The sequence below is a fragment of the Crotalus tigris genome, unplaced genomic scaffold (genome assembly GCF_016545835.1).
Source record: "Crotalus tigris isolate CLP2741 ecotype Arizona unplaced genomic scaffold, ASM1654583v1 scf7180000024347.1601321, whole genome shotgun sequence".
In the NCBI taxonomy this organism is placed as follows: domain Eukaryota; kingdom Metazoa; phylum Chordata; class Lepidosauria; order Squamata; family Viperidae; genus Crotalus; species Crotalus tigris.
In genome coordinates this window covers 470,573-492,331 of record NW_024100516.1, presented here as the reverse complement: position 1 = coordinate 492,331, position 21,759 = coordinate 470,573, and the positions used below count along the sequence as shown (strand labels likewise).

Here is a 21,759-nt window from a genome sequence, read left to right as displayed (position 1 = left end):
GGAAGTTAAATGAGAACACTCTACAATAATTGGCTTCCGAGGCAGGTAGACATCTGAAGGTTGAACCCAGGCCACCGTCTACACCATCGAAGTCCTGCTGAGATCTTCAGGGTTCAAATGTCTGGCATGAAAGCCAGACAGGACATGGAAGGGAGGGTTCCACCACCAAATGTCTATGGAATTCTCAGTCATCTAGGGCAGGGCTTTTCAACCTTTTCACCCATTGTACCACTTTTAGGATATGGCAACATCCGAGTACCACCAGTCGCCTAGCAAGGGGTCAAAAACTTGATGACCCCCCCCCCAAAAGGAAAAAAGTGATGAAGTACAAGTAGTCCTCGACTTACAACAGTTCGCTTAGTGACTGTTCGAAGTTACAATGGCACTGAAAAAAGTGCCCCCCAAGCCACAGCCGAGCAAGACACCTGCCTGCCCACCTGGCGGCACTCTTCCTCCTGTCTGAGGTTTTCATTGTTGTGAGCATTTCTGTTGAGGATTGGCAGAGGGGTGGGGTGGGGAAATGTTTGGTTTTTATTCCCCCCCATCTGCTGGGTGGTTGCAGCCGGTTTTGGTCACTTCACATGACCCTGGGACACTGTGACCGTCATAGATATGAATCAGTTGCCAAGCATCTGAATGTAAATCACAAAACCCTGGAGAGGCTGCAACATTCCAGCTGATCGGCGCTTCTTCTGGGCTCAGCAGACGCACCAGGATCAGTGCTGCTTTCCAGCTGATTGGCGCTTCTTCTGGGCTCAGCAGAAGCACCAGGATCAGCGCAGAGCTCTAGCTGGAGCCTGGCGCTGATCCTGGCGCTTCCGCTGAGCCCTGACAGCCCTGCAGCTCCAGCCATCTCTCGCTCAGGCTTATGCGGTGCCGCCACCGGTTCAGCTCATTCCCCTCGCCCACTACTTTTCTAGGATGGTCGCGTACCACCTGCCAGGTGCCAATGGACCACAGGTGGTACCCGTATCACTGGCTGAAAAGCCCTGATCTAGGGTCACGGGGGTCCCAAAGTTGCTTTTTTTTGAAAAGGCAACTGGACTTTCTTTGTTTTTCCCTGAAGAGGTTTCGCTGCTCCTCCAAGAAGCTTCTCCAGTTCTCAAGAACTGAACTGAAGCCCAGAACTGAAGAAGCCTCTGGGTTGAGAAGTGAAAGGTCTTCAAGGGAAAAAGAAAGGAAGTCCCGTTGCCTCATGAAAAAAAAAGCCCGTTTGGGAATTCCACCACTGAGTTTCCCATTCAAAAAAATATCGGTGACTGAGAGGAGAAGATCCTTTTGATAGAATTTTCTATCCTAAGGAACTTTAATATCAAATGCAGGTAGCCCTCAGCTTACGACCACAGGTGAGTCCAAAATTTCCACTGCTAAGTGAGGCAGTTTGGTGAGTCGTGCCTGAGTTGTGCCTCATTTGCACAAAGCGTTTTACCACAGTTAGCCGAATTGCTGCGATTGTTAACTGAAGTGTTAAGTTGTTCAGTGAATCGTGTGGTCGTTAAACGAATGTATTTTGATCACATGACCATGGGGATGCTGCAGTGGACATTAAGTGTAAAACATGGTCATAACTCACTTTTTCTAATGCTGTTGTAACTTCAAATAGTCATCATTATTATTTAACGTACGGCATATCATACCTGGACTAGCAATGTATATTAACATTCAACTAGATTAGGAGAACCCAATAAATATATTGGGTTATAGCAAATATATAATGTTAATATATATATTAACATTCAACTAGATTAGGAGAAACCAATAAACTCAATAAGCATTGTTTAGAGACCCCACACCCTTCACGGTCTGCTTTTGTTGCTCCCTCTGGGAGGAGGTTTCGAAATATTTATAGCAGGACTACTAGATTCTGCAACAGCTTTGTTTCTTTATGCCATCCGTCTTGTAAATTCGCCGGATCCTTTTTTTTGCCAGGTATATATATATATATATTCGAACTAGATTGTGATGCTTCTTTGTGTCATATATGTGTGTGTCTATGTGGATTTATGTAAAATGGCATTTTTTGAGAGCTGAATGCAGTGAAATTTCATTTTAATGTATGCTGATTAGTGTACATTTAAAGTAACAATAAAGTTTTTATTCTATTCTATTCTATAGTCTATATTCTATTCTATTCTATACTATATTCTATTCTATAGTCTAATATATTCTATTTTATACAGTATTCTATTCTATTCTATTCTATAGTCTATACAGTATTCTATTCTATTCTATTCTATTTTCTATTCTATTCTATTCTATTCTATTCTATTCTATTCTATTCTATTCTATTCTATTCCTATTCTATTCTATAGTCTATACAGTATTCTATTCTATTCTATTCTATTCTATTCTATTCTATTCTATTCTATTCTATTCTATTCTATTCTATTCTATTCTATTCTATTCTATAGTCTATGGCAGTGATGGCAAACCTTTTAGAGACTGCCCAAACTGCAACCCAAAACCCACTTATGCATTGTCGAGTGCTGGGTGGGCATGGCCCATTGGGTGGGCGTAACCCATTGGGTGGGCGTGGCTGCAGTGGTAACGGCAGACTGGGTAGGACTAAAAATTCAATCAATTTCAACTTTGCAAGATCTTTTTTTTTCCTGCGAGAAGTTGAAATTGACTGATTGAACCTTTTTTTTTTTGCAACGGCGGTGGAGGCCTAAAGCAAAAACGTTTTATAAAATCCAGCTGAAGGCCTAGGACTGGGGCAACGGCGCGCATGCCCACAGAGAGGGCTCTGAGTGCCGCCTCTGGCACCCGTGCCATAGGTTCGCCACCACTGGTCTATGGAGTCTATATGTTCAAATATAAATGCCCAGGCCATCTAACCACTGAAGCACAGCATCCTTTATATAAATAGTCACTAAACGAATGATTGTAAGTTGAGGACTACCTCCAAACATTGTTTTGGGAGGTCACTGGGCGATTATTTTTCATGACCCACAAAATGTGAGTTGCAGACATATCCTCAAGAAACGTAGCAGGTCTTTTTTGCCCCTACATCTCCGCCCAGCTCCTCAAGGCTGCCTCTCGCCCACCATCAACACCTTTGCTGTCTCTAATCGGTGGGTGGAAAATTCTGGTCATCGGTTTGTGTGGGGTTTTTTTTTTTCCCACTCCTTTCCGCTTGTATGTTTCAGAAGCCTCCCGTTTGAAAAAAACGGTGGTTCGGTCCTTCCTCCCCAGCTTCCCTTCACGAGAACAAAGCCTGAATTGAAAGTGCGAGCAAAGAAAGGCCCCCAGACGCTGATAGCAGGAAGAGAGGAGAGGAAGAGAAGAACAGAAAAAACAAAGCAAAGGAGACAGGAAAAACGGCATCACCTGAGGCATTTCAAGCAAAGAGGGAGGCTGCTTGGGAGATTCCCCCCCCCCTCCCGTCTTTCGAACCGGGGTTATGATTTCTTTGCTTGTTGGTTAATGGTGAGATGTGTTTGTTTATTAATTATGAAATGTATTTATTTATTGTGAAATTTATTTATGAAATTTATTTTGCCGCCCAGCTCATATCCAACGGCTCTGGGTGGCTTACAACGTAAAAACATGAAAGTATTTTTTTTTAAAAAAAAAAACATTAAAATCGACCACCATAGAAATACAGCAGATAGAATCATGAACAAACACAATATTTCGAACAGTTCAAGGTCCTAGGGCAGCGATGGCGAACCTTTTAGAGACTGAGTGCCCAAAATGCAACCCAAAACCCACTTATGTATCGCCGGGTGGGTGTGGCCTACTTGGCGGGCACAGCTACAGTGGGCGTGGCAGACTGGGTGGGCGTGGCCACTGGATTGGGTGTGGCTGCAGTAGTCACGGCAGACTGGGTGGGTGTGGGTGGGGTGGGTGTGGCCACCTCGATGTTGCTTATGGGGAGGGACACCTGTGGGAGCCGGGCAGGGTTGGGGGAGATCCAGGGGGTCTCTGGAGGGTAGGATGGTGGGCTCCCCAATGGCGGCTCCAGTCTGGCTGGCCTTAGGCCAGTGATGGCGAACTTTTAGAGACTACATGTGCTGGGGCGATGGCGCGTGCCCACAGAGAGGACTCCGCGTGCCGCCTTGGGCACGCGTGCCATAGGTTCGCCACCACTGTCCTAAGGTAAGAGACAGGAGAAAATCTATTTCGAGAACACGTTTTCCTTCCTCCTTCACTCTCTCTTCCTTCCTTCTTTTTTGTCCTTTCTTACCCTTTCTTTTTTCCTCCCTCCCTCCCTCTTTTCTTTCTTTCCTTCCTTCGCTTTCTTTCTTCCCCTCTCCCTCCCTCCCCCTTTCTTTTTTCCCTCTTTTCCTTTTCTTTCTTTCTTTCCGTCCTTCCTTTCTTTCTACCTTCCTTCGCTTTCTTCTCCTCTCCCTCCTTCCCCCTTCCTTTTGCCCCTTTTCCTTCCTTCCCTTCCATCCCTCCCTCCCTTTCTTTTTCTTTCTTTTCTTTTTCTCTTTCCTTCCTTCCTTCCTTTCTATCTTTCTTCCTTCCTTCCTTTGCTTTTTTTCTTTCCCTCTCCCTCCCTCCCCCTTCCTTCCCCTTTTCCCTCCTTCCCTTCCCTCCCTCCCTTTCTTTTTCTTTCTTTCTTCCTTCCTTTCCTTTCCTTTCTCTTTCCCTCTCCCTCCCCCTTTCTTTTTTCCCTTCCCTTCCTTCCCTCCCTCTCTTTATCTTTCCTTCCTTCCTTTCCCCTCCTTCCCTCTCTTTCTCTCTTTCCTTTCTCTTTCTTTCTTCCTTTCCTTTCCTTTCCTTTGCTTTCTTTCTCTTTCCCTCTCCCTTCCTTTTTCCCCTTTCTCTTCCTTCCCTCCCTCTCTTTATCTTTCCTTCCTTCCCCCCTCTCCTTTCTTTTTTTTCTTCCTTCCTTCCTTCCCCCATCTCTCTCTCTCTCTCTCTCTCTCTCTCTCTCTCTCTCTCTCTCTCTCTCTCTCTCTTTTTCTTCTCCCCTCATTATAATACTGAGTAGAATGGGCTACAGGAATCAGAGATGAAATCTCTGGAGATGAAATCTTTTTTTTGTCAAATCTCAGCTGTCACCCAGGATCACAGAGTTCTTTTCCTTCGTAATTAAAAGATCAAAGGCCTCACAGGATGAAATAAGATCAAAGAGGGCTCTCTTTCATGTTTAGCTCACCTCCTGATGATTTTATGACACAACGCTTCAGGACATCAATGCAAAACACATGCCAATGCCTGTTTTACAGACTGGTCCTCAATCTCCCAGCCTAGCCTATGCTGACAGGTTTTCCTGGTGGTCTCCTATCCAGGTTCTGCTTGGTTTGGGGAGGAGGGGGCAGCCAAGAGGAGCAGGGTACAACTCCTGTGATTAACTACAGGTAGTCCTCGACTTACAACTGTTCATTTAGTGACCGTCTGAAGTTACAACAGCACTGAAAAAAGTGACTTTTACACACAATAAAAAATTCAGGCACTTGGCAACTGGCATGTATTGACAATTGTTGCACTGTCCCAGGGTTCTGTGATGGCCATTTACGACCTTCCCAGCCAGCTTCAGAGAAGCAAAGTCAATGGAGAAAGCCAGAGACCACAGGATTCACTTATCAACTGCAGTGATTCGCTTAACAACCATGCAGAAAAAAAAAGCTGTAAAACAGTGTGGCTCAATTTACCACACCTAGCTTAGCACTACCTCCATTGGAGATTGTGATAGATTTTATCTTCCTGGGCTCCAAAATCACCACAGATGGGGACTGCAGCCAAGAAATTAAAAGATGCTTGCTCCTGGGGAGGAAAGCTATGGCAAATCTAGACAGCATACTAAAAAGCAGAGACATCACCCTGCCAACAAAAGTACGTATAGTCAAGGCCATGGTTTTCCCAGTTGCAATGAATGGTTGTGAAAGTTGGACCATAAGAAAGGCCGAGCGCCAAAGAATGGAGGCCTTTGAACTCTGGTGCTGGAGAAGACTCCTGCGAGTCCCCTGGACTGCAAGGTGATCCAACTGGTCATTCCTAGAGGAGATCAACCCCGACTGCTCTTTAGAAGGGCAGATCCTGAAGTTGAAACTCAAGTACTTTGGCCACCTGATGAGAAGGACTCACTGGAGAAGGGCCTAATGCTGGGAAAGATGGAGGGCAATAGAAGAAGGGGACGACAGAGAATGAGGTGGCTGGATGGAGTCACTGAAGCAGCAGGCGTGAGTTTCAATGGACTCCAGAAGATGGTAGAGGACAGGAAGGCCTGGAGGAACATGGTCCATGGGGTCGCGATGGGTCAGACACGACTTCGCAACTAACAACAACAACAAGCTTAGCACTAGAAATTGCAGTCTCAATTGTGGTTATAAGTCGAGGACTACCTGTAAGGAGCAAATTATGAGAAAGGAAAAAGTGCAATTTTTTACTGCAATTTTTAGCCTGCTTATTAAAGCTACTTTTCATCTCCTGGAAGGATCTTCCCGCATTTTGCAAAGCGGGTTGTCATATGGGATTACAAATTCAGCCTCAAAATGTTAGCTTCCATTTTGTTTAATCCAACTGGAGGTTGGCATCCCAGAAGGCCCCTGACAACCCCTAAAATTTAAAATTTAAAACTAAACTGGAAAAAACCCCATTCTTTTTGCTTAACTTCCCCCCCCCCTAAGACAGGGGTAGGCAACCTTGGCTCTTTTATGATTCGTGGACTTCAACTCCCAGAATTCCTGAGCCAGCATGGGGGAACTATGGCCCCCTCATGACTCGTGGACTTCAACTCCCAGAATTCCTGAGCCAGCATGGGGGAACTATGGCCCCCTCATGACTCGTGGACTTCAACTCCCAGAATTCCTGAGCCAGCATGACTCAGCTTGGAAACCTCTCCCTTTTACCTCAGCATGGCTGGCTCAGGAATTCTGGGAGTTGAAGTCCATGAGTCATAAAAGAGCCAAGGTGGCCTACCCCTGGCCTAAGACAAGGCAAAGACAAAAAATGCCAAATTTGAAACTTAACCAAAAAGCTTGGGGTTTTGTTTTTAAATTAAAAAGGCCCACATGGATCCACGCTTTGAGGACATTTTTATTTTCAGAAACGTCAGAGAAATATTTCTTTTTTTTTTTTTTTTACGGTTTGCTGGAGTTTAGCCCCCAGGAGGAAATTAATCTTGCCTCTGTCGTGCTTCAAATGCCTCGGGGCTAAAGCAGAAGGGAGGAAACAGGCACTCATCCTTACCTGACGCTGAGTTCACGCTGCAGGAACAACACAACAAAGACAGTGAAATCAGTTATTATTAAAACACCAGCAGGGAAACAGGAAGCCGGGAAGCAAATTAATAAAATAAAAAAAAACAATCAAAATAAACCAGGAATAGTCTTTTTTCTTAAAGGATTCCCAGCCTCAGTTTTGCAAAATAATGCAATTATTTTATTCACTGGTGATTTTGAATGCCTCCCATTTATTTATTGGTTTGTTTGTATCCTGGCTTTATTATTTATTTTTACAAATAACTCAAGATGGTGAGCATATCCAACATACTATCCTCCATCTATTTTGCACATAACAAAAACTAGAACTCACCGTCTCCTGGTGACTGGCTCAAAGTCACCCAGTCAGCTTTCACGCCTAAGGTGGGACTAGAACTCACAGACCCCTGACGATTGGGACAAAGTCACCTAGCCAGCTTTCATGCCTACAGCGGGACTAGAACTCACCGTCTCCTGGTGAATGGCCAAAAGTCACCCAGCTGGCTATCATGCCTAAGGTGGGATTAGAACTCACCTCCTCCTGCTGATTGGCCCAAAGTAATCCTGGCAGCCCACATCTTAAGGTGAACTAGAACTCACCATCTCCTGGTGATTGGCCTGAAGTCACTCAGCCAGGTATCATGCCTAAGGCGGGACTAGAACTCACTGTCTCCTGGTGATTGGCCCAAAATCACTCAGCTGGCTTTCGCAGCTAAGGCAAAACTAGAATTCACAGGCTCCTGGTGACTGGCCCAAAGACACCCAGCCAGCTTTCATGCCTAAAGTGGGACTAGAACTCACTGTCTCCTGCTTTCTAGCCTAGTGCCTTAACACCAGACTAAACCATCTCCTGGTGAGTGGCCAAAAGTCACCCAGCTGGCTATCACGCCTAAGGTGGGATTAGAACTCACTTCCTCTTGCTGATTGACCCAAAGTAATCCTGGCAGCTCTCAAAGGCTTTTCGAGGGCCTTATGGAAGCTGGTTGCACCAGGTCTCAAATGAGGGCCAAAGAGATCCCACGGATGGGGCTGACCAGCCTGGCTAAGTTACCTGCTGCGCAAACCTGGATAAGACACCGGGTGGGAGGCAACATACCCCAGTTCCCCACCACACAAACACACACACCCCATGCCAGACAAACCCATGCTGTTAGTCTGAAAGTGACCCCTGGAGAGGAATGCAACTTAAGCAACAACCACATTAAGCTTACGACCACATTGAGCCCAGAATTTATGTCGCTATGTGAGAAATTTAAGTTGGGTTTTGCCTCACTTTACAACTTTTCTTGCTGCAGTTGTTAACTGAAACACTGCAGTTGTTCAGTTAGCGACGTGACTGTTAAGTGAATCTGGCATTGACTTTGCCGGTCGGAAGGTGGCAAAAAGGGGATTCCTGGGGGGCACAGCGACCGTCATAAATATGAGTCAGTTGCCAAGTGTCTGAATTTTGATTGATGATGTGACCACGGTCGTTAAGTGTGAAATAGGGTCACAAGTCACTTTTTTCAGTGCCGTTGAACTTTGAACAGTCATATAATAATAATAATAACAACAGCAATAACAATAATTAAAAATATTAATAATAATAATTGTTAATTATTAATTGTTGATAATAATAACCTATTATTAATAAATTATTATTATTATTATTATTATTAATAATGTTGGAAGGGACCTTGGAGGTCATCTAGTCCAACCCCCATGAACGGTTGTAAGGTATACAGGTGGTCCCACACAACCTTTTTAGTGACCGTTTGAACATACAACTGTACTGAAAAAAAGTCAGCGCATGACCATTTTTCACATTTACGACCATTGCAGCATCCCTGTGGTCACGTGATCAAAATCTGGACCCTTGGCAACTGACTCGTATTTATGACCGTTGCAGTGTCCCCTCCCAGGGTCATGTGATCCCCTTTTGCGACCTCCAGACAAGCCAAATCGATGGGGAAGCCCGATTCACTTAACAACCTGTGTTCCTAACTTAACATCTCCAGTGTTTCCCTTAACAACTGCGGCAAGAAAAGTCGTAAAATAAGGCACAACCTAACCACTGTCAGGGAACTTCTCTCTAGCAAAGTGTGTACTTTGAGCTATTCTGTGTGTGGTATTTATAGTGCCTGTTTAGATGTTGACTGAGGTGTGTTGATGGCTGGCTTTTAAGTCATTAGCTGTTGTTTACTTGTACTGCTCAGCCCTCACCTCCATAAGTACTTAATAAGCTGAGGCGGTACATCAGCACTCCTGCTGAGTGAGGAGGGGCCCGTTTCCCAGGCTTCAATCATTTCCCTGGCTGTTTTTGTGCCTGCTCGTCCAGCAATGTTAGTAACTGCAAAATTGAATGTGTGTCCTTGTTCATTGCAATATGAGGTTACCAATGAATTCGGGTCTCCTAGCCTGATCGCTCGCTTGCGTTCTTGCAGTCTGGTGTTTAGCTTCCTCCCTATTTGTCCCACACAGTCAGAGGGGAATCCACGCAGGGGATCCGGTAGATTCCATTGGAAGTGTCTCCCACCTCCAAGCAACCTTTACAGTGCATAATTTGTTCTCATATGGTAGCCTCTGGGCAGCGTGCGATGCCTACTTGCAGATCTTGGAAGCTGCGTGCTACAGCTTCTGAAACGTTTTCGATGTATGCTACAAGGGTTGTAAATGTGAAAAACGGTCCTAAGTCAATGTTTTCAATGCCCTCGTAACTAAATGAATGATTGTAAGTCAAGGACTATCTGCAGAAGATCAGACACAGGTTCGCTCAAGCAATCTGGGGAGCCCTGGATAAGCTAAAGACTTTGATCCCAAATTTTGTTTTGCTAAACTTTCGTCCGGCCAAAAAACTGCCGGCGTCATCAGAGTTAGAATAGCAGGAGATCGGGAAGGCAGCTCATATAGCCTCCTGCCTCTGCGCCCGGCTCCTTGAGCGCGTCATCGGCCCGTTGATTGTGTTAATCGTATCGCACAGAGTTGTTCCGCATCAGGCAAACTGTCTTTGACTCCACTGGTTGTTTTACGATCCTCAAGTGCTCTTTTAGAGTGTGTGCAAGCACTTAGAGGGCGGCTGTCAATCCGTCCCTGTGCCCAGTCCCCCTCCTTCCCAGGGCCATTATCCTCTCCCACCCCCAAGGCCGTTGTCGTAATTTCTCCGCCCCAGTCCTGCAACAAGTAGCTGTTCCGGCATTCCTGCTCTCTATCTTCCCCCTCCCCCCCTCCTTCCATTGCAGAAGGGGACTGAAGATGGCTACAATGTGGCTGACCCCAAAAGGTGGCCTTGAGGCAAAGAAGAAAACCCGATATCCCCCAATGCAGGGGCTACCCTGAACACTCATAAGGTCTCACCTCTTCCAGCTGGCTGTGCACATGCTGGACGATCAAGTCAATAGCGACGGTATTTCCACTACCTGAAAGGAACGGAGAGAGAGAAAGAGTAAATGTCACTGATTAAGGCCAATATTGGTAGCTCAGGATTGAAATGAGGGGTCCTCGGGGCTCTTGGTTGAGACCAAACCCCACTCTCTCCTTGCCCTGATGACACTACCGAGTTGGGTAATGAAACATCTGCGCAAGAAAACGACCAGAGAAGTGAAGGTCAGTTTACTTCCTGTAATGACCTGGGAAATCCCCTAGAGGGCGCAAGCAGCCTACAGATCCCATGCAAACGGCAGAGTCGAAATTTAAGAGCTGCAACTTTCTCAAACCGACGTCCGATTGAACAAGCCCCAAATTACAGATAGTTCTCGACATATAACAGTTTGCTTAGTGACCGTTCGAAGTTACAACGGCACTGAAAAAAGCGACTTATGACCATTTTTCACACAAGTATTGCAGCATCTCTCCCCCCCCTCCCGGTCACGTGATCCAAATTCAGGTGCTTGGCAACTAACTCGTATTTATGACGGTTTGCAGTGTCCCCAGCTCACGTGACCCTTTTTTACAACCGTTTGACAAGCAAAGTCAATGGGGAAGCCAGATTCACTTAACAACCGTCTTACTAACTCAACAACTGCAGCGATTTACTTAGCAACGGACGCAAGGGAGGTTGTTAAAACTTGCTTAGCCGTGGAAATTTGTGGCTCAGCTGTGGTCGTAAGTCAAGGACTACCTGTTCAGTTATTCTTTGACTTAACGTTCATAATGGAGCCTGTCCGTAACAGCCGTCAGTCACGATGGCCGTGAAATGAGGCACCCTGATGAACTTTTACAACTTTTTTTTTACAAAGCGGTTGTTAAGCAAAAGTGTTGATCGTCTAGCGACCGCCACCGTCATTAAACGAACCCATTTTTCACCAAGGGCTAATTTTTGCCCAAAATGGGAAGTCAATAGCGGTTTTTAGCAAAAACATCCTAAATGTGTTTTTTGTAAACATACGAATGCAAACCTTAGGAAGTAAAAATTCTCCTCTATTGGAAGCAAAGGAACAAAATGGATGGGGAAGCCCTTCCAAGCATTGTTTTAATATAATTTGATTTAATATAGAAATAAAAAAATATATAAAAAAATTACATCCCTGAAATTTTGGCGCGGCTAATCTGAAAAATTGCAGGGCAGACTGGAGTGATCTGTTGGCAGCTGTCAGCGCAACGTAGGCAATAGAACCTTCAGATTCAGTGGCACTCTACCTTAATGTACAGCATAGGTGGCACCATGCTCAATAGTAGTAACTGTGAGAGGGACCTCGGAGTCCTAGTAAACAATCACCTAAATATGAGCCAGCAGTGTGCTGCAATTGCCAAAAAGGCCAACACAGTGCTAGGCTGCATTAACAGAGGGATAGAATCAAGATCATGTGAAGTATTAATACCACTCTTCAATGCCTTGGTAAGGCCACACCTGGAATATTGCATCCAGTTTTGGTCACCACGATGTAAAAAAGATGTTGAGACTCTAGAAAGAGTACAGAGAAGAGCAACAAAAATGATTAGGGGACTGGAGGCTAAAATATATAAGGAACGGTTGCTAGAATTGGGTATGTCTAGTTTAACGAAGAGAAGGACAAGGGGGGACATGATAGCAGTATTCCAATATCTCAGGGGCTGCCATAAAGAAGAGGGAATTAAGCTATTTTCCAAAGCACCTGAAGGCAGGACAAGAAGCAACGGGTGGAAACTAATCAAGGAGAGAAGCAACCTAGAACTAAGGAGAAACTTCCTGACAGTGAGAACAATTAATCAGTGGAACAGCCTGCCTCCAGAAGCAGTAAATGCTCCAACACTGGAAGTTTTTAAGAAGAGACTGGACAGCCATTTGTCCGAAATGGTGTAGGGTTTCCTGCCTGAGCACGGGGTTGGACTAGATGACCTCCAAGGTCCCTTCCAACTTTACTACTACTATTATTATTATGATAATGTCCCAGACCAAATCCTTTCGAACATTTTTTTTTTTTTTTTGCTAGTTGGCTGCAAATGGATCCCAAACACTTTCAGCGTGAGAAAAATCAGGGCAATCTGAGCAAGAGATCTAGCAAAGGGACCCCCAGATCAGGAATCCAGCCAGCCCTACCTCGTGGGACCACAATATCGGCTACTCGCATGGTGGGCTGGATGTATTGGTCAAAGGCTGGCTTGACAAACTTGTTATACTGCTTGATGACCCCTTCAATCTCTCGGCCTCGTTCACTGATGTCCCTTCGTAAACGCCGAACCAGACGGATGTCCGAGTCAGTGTCCACAAATATTTTCATATCCAGAAGCTGGAGAGGACAAATGAGGGGAGTCAAGTGGCATTTGGGTCCAAAAGAGATCCCTCCAGAGCAGACATGTCAAACGCGCGACGTGACGTGACGTCGCGCAACTTATTGGAGCTTTCCCCCCATTACTGGCAATGGGGTGGGCGCCGTTTCATGGTGACCCAGGCGGCCCGTGGGCTGGCAGTTTGACACCCCTGCTCTAGAGCAGTGTCTTTCAACCTTGGCAACTTTAACATGCGTGGACTTCAACTCCCAGAATTCACAGTTGGCTAGGGAATTCTGGGAGTTGAAGTCCGTGCATGTTAAAGATAAGATAGCCTTTATTGTCATTTTTATACTGTGGGCACAATGGCACCCATCAAAAATGAAATTTAGTTGCCCGCTCTCAAAATGAAACACATACTTGACACACACTTAAACATACTATGAACAACATATGTATAGACCCACATCCCTACATATACGTAGCAAATACATATTAAATATTGTCCATCTTGAATATATAACGGAAGGAGGAAGCTTGAGCGTTCACCCAAGGTTGAAAAACATTGCTTTAGGAAATGCCAGAGGGTCTGGGGGAAAGAGGGTTGGACTAGAAGTGGGTGTTCCCCTCCCCTCTGCAAAAGAACTTCCAGGGCAGTCACATTGGGCTAGTCCCCCCCTCAGATGGACCAACCTCACAAGGCTGTTGTTATTGGGTAAAACAGGAAGGGGGGAATGCTAGAGGACCTGTCTAGAGTGGCTAAAAGGGAGAGGGAAATTTAAATCCAAAAAAATATTGATCGTTAGAACCTTGCAAGGAGGAAGGGGAAGGGGAAGGGGAAGGGGAAGGGGAAGGGGAAGGGGAGAAAGAAAGAAAGAAAGAAAGAAAGAAAGAAAGAAAGAAAGAAAGAAAGAAAGAAAGAAAGAAAGAAAGAAAGAAAAAGAGAGGGAGGGAGGGAGGAGGGAGGGAGGGAGGGAGGGAGAGGGAGGAAGGAAGGGAGGGAGGGAAGGAAGGAAAGAAAGAAAAAGAGAGAGGGAGGGAGGGAGAGAGGAAGAAAGGAGGAAGCAAGGGAAGGAAGGAAGGAAGGAAGGAAGGAAGGAAAGAAAGAAAGAAAGAAAGAAAGAAAGAAAGAAAGAAAGAAAGAAAGAAAGAAAGAAAGAAAGAGGGAGGGAGAGGGAGGGAGGGAGGGAAGAAAAAGAGGGGGGGAGGGAGAGAGAGGAAGGAAGGAGGGTGGAAAGTGAGGAAAGAAAGAAAGAAAAAGAGAGGGAGGCAGGGAGAGAGAGAGGAAGGAAGGAAGGAAGGAAGGAAGGAAGGAAGGAAGGAAGGAAGGAGAGAGAGAGAGAGAGAGAGAGAGAGAGAGAGAGAGAGGGAGGGAGGGAGGGAGGGAGGGAGAGATTGAGAAATGCAGGCCTGGCTGCAGGAGACGCCACAGAAGAAGTGGGCCTGCGAGGAAAGGCCTGGCTGCAAGGAAAAGGTGGGTGTGGGGTGCGTGGATCAGCTCTACACCCCCACACCCCAGCCCTAGCTTGATTTTTAGGTGTGTGCCTCACCCCAAAACTAGAGCTTATTTTGGGGATAGGGCTTATATTAGGCCCAACCCCCAAAATCAAGCTAGGCTTATTTTTGGGGTAGGCCTTACTTTCGGGGAAACACGGTACTACCCCCTCCCATCCTAACACCCCCCCCTCTCCCCCCAGAAAAAGAAGGCTGAAAACCCGGACTTACCTTCAGGAGCTCCTTATCGGCAAACGCCATAATACCTTCAAATATAATCACGTTGGCTCCGTAAAGCATTTTCTGGAAGCAAGAATGGTGCATGGAGACTGTCAAAGTTTGATTAAAACACTTATTGGTTTGTTTGATTGATTTTTTTTTGTTTTTTATCCGGCCTTTATTACTTTATAAGTAAACCTGACTTGGATATAAGAAATCAAAACACAAGACTGGTTTATTCAGAGATTAGCGGAAAGGTTTAAAGCAGGGGTAGGCAACCTTGGCTCTTTTATAACTCGTGGAATTCAACTCCCAGAATTCCTGAGCCAGCCGCGCTGAGGAAAAGGGGAGAGGTTTCCAAGCTGAGCCATGCTGGCTCAGGAATTCTGGGAGTTGAAGTCCATGAGTCATAAAAGAGTCAAGGTTGCCTACCCCTGCTTTAAAGTTATTTCATTGTGCTGGGTCACCAGCTGTGATGGAATGTAGTCTGGATTCCTAGGAGGGAGGGGTTGAATTCCAGAGGAGCAAGAGACAACTCAGTCCAGATAGTTTGTGTGAGAGAAAGAGGCTGAAGACAACTCCTCCCTATTAGTTCCCAGAGTATGTTTTATGGAAAGCCACCACAGATATGACCCCTTCTTGGTCCTATGAAAGGGTCCCCACTCCTAAGGAGGTCCATCTAGCAAGAAGACCAAGAAGAAGGGCCTTCTTTGTGGTGGCTCCCTCCCTCCCTGTGGAAATAAGATTGCCTCCCCCCCCCACTGAAACACTTTTGCAAGGCCTTGAAGACATAGTTTTGACAACAGGCCTGGGGGGATCCCAGAGTGGGATGGAGTCCATCAAGTGGCGTATTTGATTGTTGTTGCTGGGGTGTGAGTGTGTCATTGCTTTTCTATGGTCCCTATATTCAGCTTTTATCCTTGTAAGTCGCCCTGTGTCACAGAGAGTGAGTTGGCCGGCCATATACAATTTCTTACATAAATAAGACAGCCAGTTTTGTCTAGTGGTGACTGCGAGTTCTAGTCCCGCTTTAGGCACAAATGCCAGCTGGGTGACTTTGGGCCAATCACCAGGAGACGGTGAGTTCTAGTCCCACCTTAAGCATGAAAGCCGGCTGGGTGACTTTAGTCAATCACCAGGAGACGGTGAGTTCTAGTCCTGCCCTAAGCATGAAAGCCAGTTGGGTGATTTTGGGCCAATTTCTCCCTCACTCAGCCCAGCCCACCTCACAGGGTTGTTGTGGGGAAAACAGGAGAAAGAAGATGCGTTTGATAAGTATGCCGCCTTGAGGTGTTTGTGAAAATGATGAAGGAACTAGATGATAGATAGATAGATAGATAGATAGATAGATAGATAGATAGATAGATAGATAGATAGATAGATAGATAGATAGATAGAAAATTGTCAACTGCCAACCCCTCTGGGCGAATCGCAATAATCAAAAAACAAGAAATTAAAATAACTTGTAATTGAGGGAGAAAGCTGAGCCCGAGAGCTACCTCAGGCAACGGAGACATGTCACCCTAAAAAGGGGGCGGAGCTAAGACATCAAGACCCCCTCAGAAGCCGGGCTCACCCATTCCTTCTTGCGGCTGTGGCTGGTGAAGTCATAAACGGGGATCTTCACACTTTTCCCTTGCTTGAGTTTTTTGACAGTGGCAATCATCAGGTCAAAATCGAAAGCATCCGGATGGTCAAAGTTGAAATCGTTGCTGGCCGCCAGTTCTTGCTGCTCTTTCGTCAGAACCTGTCACCCACAAAATGATATTCTATTCTTATTCCATTCTATTCTATATTCTATTCTTATTCCATCCTATTCTATTCCATCTTCTATTCTCATTCCATTCCATTCTATTCTACAATCTATTCTATTCTACAATCTATTCTATTCTATTCTATCCTATCCTATTCTACAATCTGTCTATTCTATTCTATTCTATTCTATTCTATTCTATTCTATTCTATTCTATTCTATTCCATTCCATTCCATTCCTATATTCCCTCATTACCCACAACTGAATTGTCAAAGGGGAGGACTCTCACTGCTAGCCCTCTCATTCTGCCTGCCTGGATTTTCCAACTCCGGAGCACCTCTGTAGCTCTTCTCACCTTATAAAAGGAGTCCATGGAGAGTAACACCACCCACGGCACGTCCAATGCCTCGATGATCATCCTGGCCACCGTGGTTTTCCCGGAAGCGCTGCCCCCACCCAGACCTGGAGAGGGAGCGAAGCCCAAGGCAGAATGTTGACCACAGTCTTGCAAGGTAGGCTCAGATCAACCCCACTAAAAAGGCAGACTTCCAACCTGTAAAGCTTGCCTTGAATTTCTTGGCTGGCCCTTTGCTTTAACTCAGGGGTGGGAAACTATGGTGACTTTATGATCTGTGGACTTCAGTTCCCAGAATTCCTGAGCCAGCCATGCCGGCTCAGGAATTCTGGGAGTTGAAGTCCCACAGGTTGCAAGCTTGTCATCGTTGCCCGTCTCTGCTTTAGTCATAGGGATCGGGGCCTAAGTGCCTCCTGTCCCAAACTGCCCCCCTCCAATCCAATGCGGCACCCCGTACCGATAACAAAGGCTTCTTTTGACTGGGTGCCATGTTCGTTGTACCAGGGCGGTCGGCCCGCAGTGTAGATGGTCCTTTTACTGGTACGCAGAAGGGGGGGCTCCGATTTAGACTGGCTGGTGGTTCGCTTCCGGGGGGACTTGGTTCCGATAATTGTGGGCAGCAGCCGGTCCAAGGTGTCGACACTGTTGTTGCTACAAGGGAGGAGAGAGAGAGAGAGAGATCAGTTCCTGATCACCCCCAGGCAGAATAATCCAGTTGGGAGGGACCTTGGAGGTCTTCTAGTCCAACCCCCTACTCAAGCAGGAAATCCTATAGTACCATTCCAGACAAATAGCTGTCCCATCTCTTCTAAAAAATAAAAAAAAAACACTTCCAGTGTTGGAGCATTCACCACTTCTGGAGGCAGGTAGTTCCACTGGTTAATCGTCCTCACGGTCAGGAAATTTCTCCTCAGTTCTAGGTTGCTTCTCTCCTTGATTAGTTTCCATCCATTGCTTCTTGTCCTGCCCTCAAAGGTCAAAAACTTTGCTTTCAGGCAAAGAATCAAAGCCAATAAGGACTCTTTGGTCTCAAACCCGTCTCAAATCTCCCAGATGTCCACGTAGTTCATGTAAACACCCTCCTGTTTTGAGAACCATCTGCTATCTTCTTCACAGCGATTAGAATGTCCTTGAAAAGTTTCCATAGATCAGTGGTGGCAAACCTATGGTCATTACCTTTAAAGCCCTATATGGCTCAGGGCCAGGCTATTTGCGAGACCGCCTACTACCTCATAGTTCCCTACATCCGGTTAGATCCCACAGGCTGGGCCTCCTTCAGGCCCCGTCGGCCAAGCGGTGCCATTTGGCGGGGCCGCGGAGGAGGGCCTTCTCTGTGATGGCGCCCACGCTTTGGAACCAGCTCCCCCCGGAGATTAGGACCGCTCCAACCCTGTTGGTCTTCCATAAGCTACTTAAGACCTGGCTTTTCCGGCAGGTCTGGGGTTTATAAAACCCGACCCCTGGATGATTGTCTTTGTACTGTTGTTTTGTTATGTTTTATGTGTTTTTTATTGTTAGCCACCCAGAGTCCTTCGGGAGTGGGGCGGCTTATAAATTTTAAAAATAAAAATAAATTTAAAAAAAATGCGTGCCGAAGGCGGCACTCAGAGCCCTCTCTGTGGGCACGCGTGCCATGCCCCAGAGATGGCAACCGTCCTTCTTCAACCAGCCACCCGCTAACTCGCCGAGGTCCCATGTGGCCGGATACATCCCAGCACGGTTGGTTTCCCTCCTGCCCCGTCCCATCCTTCCTGCCCTCGCTTGCTCTCCTTTTCCTGGACACGAGCCACTGCATCGCCTCCTCAGCTGTCAGATGGTCCATCCAGCTCAGAAACGGCTTCTCTGAACTGCTGGTGGCGTGCTGTGGAGCCCCAGAGAGTCGAGGGGCTGGCAGGCTGTGGCTGCTGACGGACACTGTCGGCTCCCATGTGTTCGCTGGCCTCTGTGTGTGGGGGGCTGATGGTGTCAGGCAGCAGCAGCCCTGGCCCCTCTTGCCTTGCCCTGCGACAATGGCACCCCCACCCTGCCTCACTTTGCCTCGCCTCACCCCGCAGGACGATCCTCCTGCCCACCGCCCCACCTGCCAGAGACCCCCTGGATCTCCCCCAACCCTGCCCGGCCCCCACAGGTGTCCCTCCCCACGAGCAATATTAAGGTGACCACGCCCACCCTGGCCACACCCACCCAGTCTGCCATGACTACCACAGCCACGCCCACCCAGCGGGCCACACCCACCTGGCACCCAGCGATACATAAGTGGGTTTTGGGTTGCAGTTTGGGCACTCGGTCTCTAAAACAGTGGTTCTCAACCTTTTTAATGCCGCGACCCCCAACCGGTCGTAAGTCGAGGACTACTCGACCGGTCGTAAGTCGAGGACTACTCCACTGGTGCAGCACCGTTTGCAGAATGGGACTTTTGGCGGGCTCAGCAGGGCAGAGACAGCCTGGACAATTCCTATTGGCTTTTGAAAGCCAATAGAATTAGACTCTATTCAAGAGAGTCTATTCTATTGGCTTTCAAAAGCCAATAGAGTAAAAGGGAGTAGCACAGCTAAGGAAAAGGGGGAAAAAATGGCGGACTGCGTTGTTTGGCGACCCCCATGAAATGGTCGTTCGACCCCAAATGGAGTCCCGACCCACAGGTTGAGAACCACAGGTTCGCCACCACTGCCATAGATCTTTTTCCTCAACAAATGTCTGCAGAACTGCAGCCTCATCTCCCCCCCCATTCTAATGACAAGATGAAAACAATAAGACCCCTAGCTGCCAGGTTTTCACTCTTGACATGGTGACCGTCGTTAAGTCGAGGCACCCATCTGACTGGACCCAATTTTGCCACCATTTTTCTGAAAGTCATAAGATTGTGAAGCGCATCACACAGTCATACGTCCGAACCCGTTCTTCCAAATGGGCAATTTTTCGCCTTAAACTGCCCCCCCCCCAAACCCCAAACACTGGCAAAAAAAACCCCAATTCGGTTTCCAGGTAAAACATTTCCATTTTCCGTTGATAAGCCAACTGTATCCTTTCAGGATTTCAGACTCTAAACGCGCCTCTAATTCTAGAAATCAACTAGACATGAAAGGGGGAAAAAAAGAGTAGGTTTTAAAAGATGACTGTCTTAAAAAAAAAAAAAGGAGTCAATTTTTCCTTTTTATAATTAGCCACTCCCGAGGGATTTCTTAATAGCAACCTCTTAACATAGAATTTGCACTGGTTGAGCCTTTCTTTTTTCTTTTTATAAATATAATGTTATCTTTATTTCTGTTTTAAAGGTCTGCTTGCAATTGAGTTATTAAAGGGAGAACGGAGGGAAATGGTTTTTGCTGGGTTGTTTTTAAGCCAGTTCGTTCTTATCTGTAGATTCCAGATGGAGCCAAAATAAAACGGAAACCTCCACCCAACTAAGATGAGATTAAGGCTGACTACAGGCTGGGTTTTGGCCAGCTGGCAGGATAAGAGAGCAAAACAAGGTCACTCTGGAAATTTGAACCCAAAAGTCTTGCCTGCAATGCTTCCTGCCTCAGAGCCTCTTCTTTCTGTGTACCTCAGAATTCGGAATAACAGAGCTGGAAGGTTCCTTGGAGGTCTTCTAGTCCAACCCCCTCCTTAAACTGGAGACTGTAAACCATTCTGGACAACTGGCTATCCAGTCTCTTCTTAAAAAAACCCCAGTGATGGAGCACCTACAAATGTTGTAAATTGAGGACTACCTGTATTCCTAATAGTAATAATAATAATAATAATAATAATAATAATAACAACAACAACAACAATAACAACAAAATACAAAGACCTACAAATAGAAATAGAGAGACTATGGCAAAAGCAAGCAAGGGTAGTACCAATAGTCATAGGCTCCTTGGGTGCAATCCCAAAACAACTGGAGCACCACTTGAACACCATCATCGGCATTGACAAATTCGCTATTAGTCAATTGCAAAAGGCGGCCTTACTAGGAACTGCTTCCATCCTACGACGATATCTGTAATACCATCAAACATCCACATCTGCCTATCCCAGGTCCTGGGTAAGGACTCGATAGGTAGACAAAATGCCAAATCCAGTCTGAACATCTGGCTGACTGTGCGATGATCCATAATAATAAAGTTGGAAGGGACCTTGGAGGTCATCTAGTCCAACCCCCTGCTCAGGCAGGAAATCCTATACCATTTCGGACAAATGGCCATCCAGTCTCTTCTTAAAAACTTCCAGTGTTGGAACATCCAGTGTTGGAGATCAGGAAGTTTTGAATCTTTTGGGATCAGAATAACAGAGTTGGAAGGGACCTTGAAGGTCTTCTAGTCCAACCCCCTGCTCAGGCAGGAAACCCTGTATCATTTCAGTCTCTTCTTAAAACCTTCCAGTGTTGGAGCATTCACCGCTTCTGGAGGCAGGTCGTTCCACTGGTTAATTGTTCTCATTGTAAAGAAATTTCTCCTTAGTTCTGGGTTGCTTCTCTCCTTGATTAGTTTCCATCCGTTGCTTCTTGTCCTGCCTTCAGGCGCCTTGGAAAATAGCTTGACTCCCTCTTCTTTGGGGCAGACCCTGAGATATTGGAACACTGCTATCATGTCCCCCCTCGTCCTTCTCTTCATTAAACTAGACATACCCAATTCCAGCAACCGTTCCTTGTATGTTTTAGCCTCCAGTCCCCTAATCATCTTTGTTGCTCTTCTCTGCACTCTTTCTAGAGTCTCAACGTCTTTTGTACATCATGGTGACCAAAACTGGGTTCCATATTCCAAGTGTGGCCTTACCAAGATGTTATAAGGTGGTATTAATACTTTACGTGATCTTGATTCTATCCCTCTGTGAATGCAGCCTAGCACTGTGTTGGCTTTTTTGGCAGCTGCAGCACACGGCTGGCTCATATCTAAGTGATTGCCCACTAGGACTCCAAGATCCTCTCACAGTTTCTACTATTGAGCCAGGTACCCCCTATACCAGTGATGGTGAACCTTTTAGAGACCAAGTGCCCCAAAACTGCCTCGCCTCTGCCCCACCCTGCCTCTCCTGCCCGCAGGACCACCCACCACCTCCACGGCCTGTCACAGCAGATCGCCCAGGCATCCCAGAAGCGTCTTGGTGGCCACACCCTCTGTCCGCACCCTGCAGC

The 21,759-nt window shown here is 46.4% G+C and overlaps 1 protein-coding gene across 6 annotated transcripts in view; it reads right to left on the bottom strand.

Moving 5' to 3' along the window:
• UCKL1 (uridine-cytidine kinase 1 like 1) overlaps positions 1–21,759 on the bottom strand; it is a 49,848-nt gene that overhangs the window by 13,106 nt on the left and 14,983 nt on the right. For 4 of the 6 annotated variants that reach the window (XR_005554706.1, XM_039326912.1, XM_039326915.1 and 1 more), the window contains exons 2-7: positions 17,098–17,291; positions 16,641–16,747; positions 16,108–16,278; positions 14,544–14,615; positions 12,649–12,838; positions 10,488–10,549 (exon numbers count right to left, since the gene is read on the bottom strand). Coding sequence is in view for 5 of the 6 variants with exons in the window: in XM_039326912.1 (XP_039182846.1) it covers positions 10,488–10,549; positions 12,649–12,838; positions 14,544–14,615; positions 16,108–16,278; positions 16,641–16,747; positions 17,098–17,291 (796 nt within the window). In the remaining variant the exon portion in view is untranslated. Of the gene's footprint in view, positions 1–7,143; positions 7,161–10,487; positions 10,550–12,648; positions 12,839–14,543; positions 14,616–16,107; positions 16,279–16,640; positions 16,748–17,097; positions 17,292–21,759 lie in introns of all 6 variants that reach the window. The other 2 variants (XM_039326913.1, XM_039326916.1) reach the window with 1 other exon arrangement.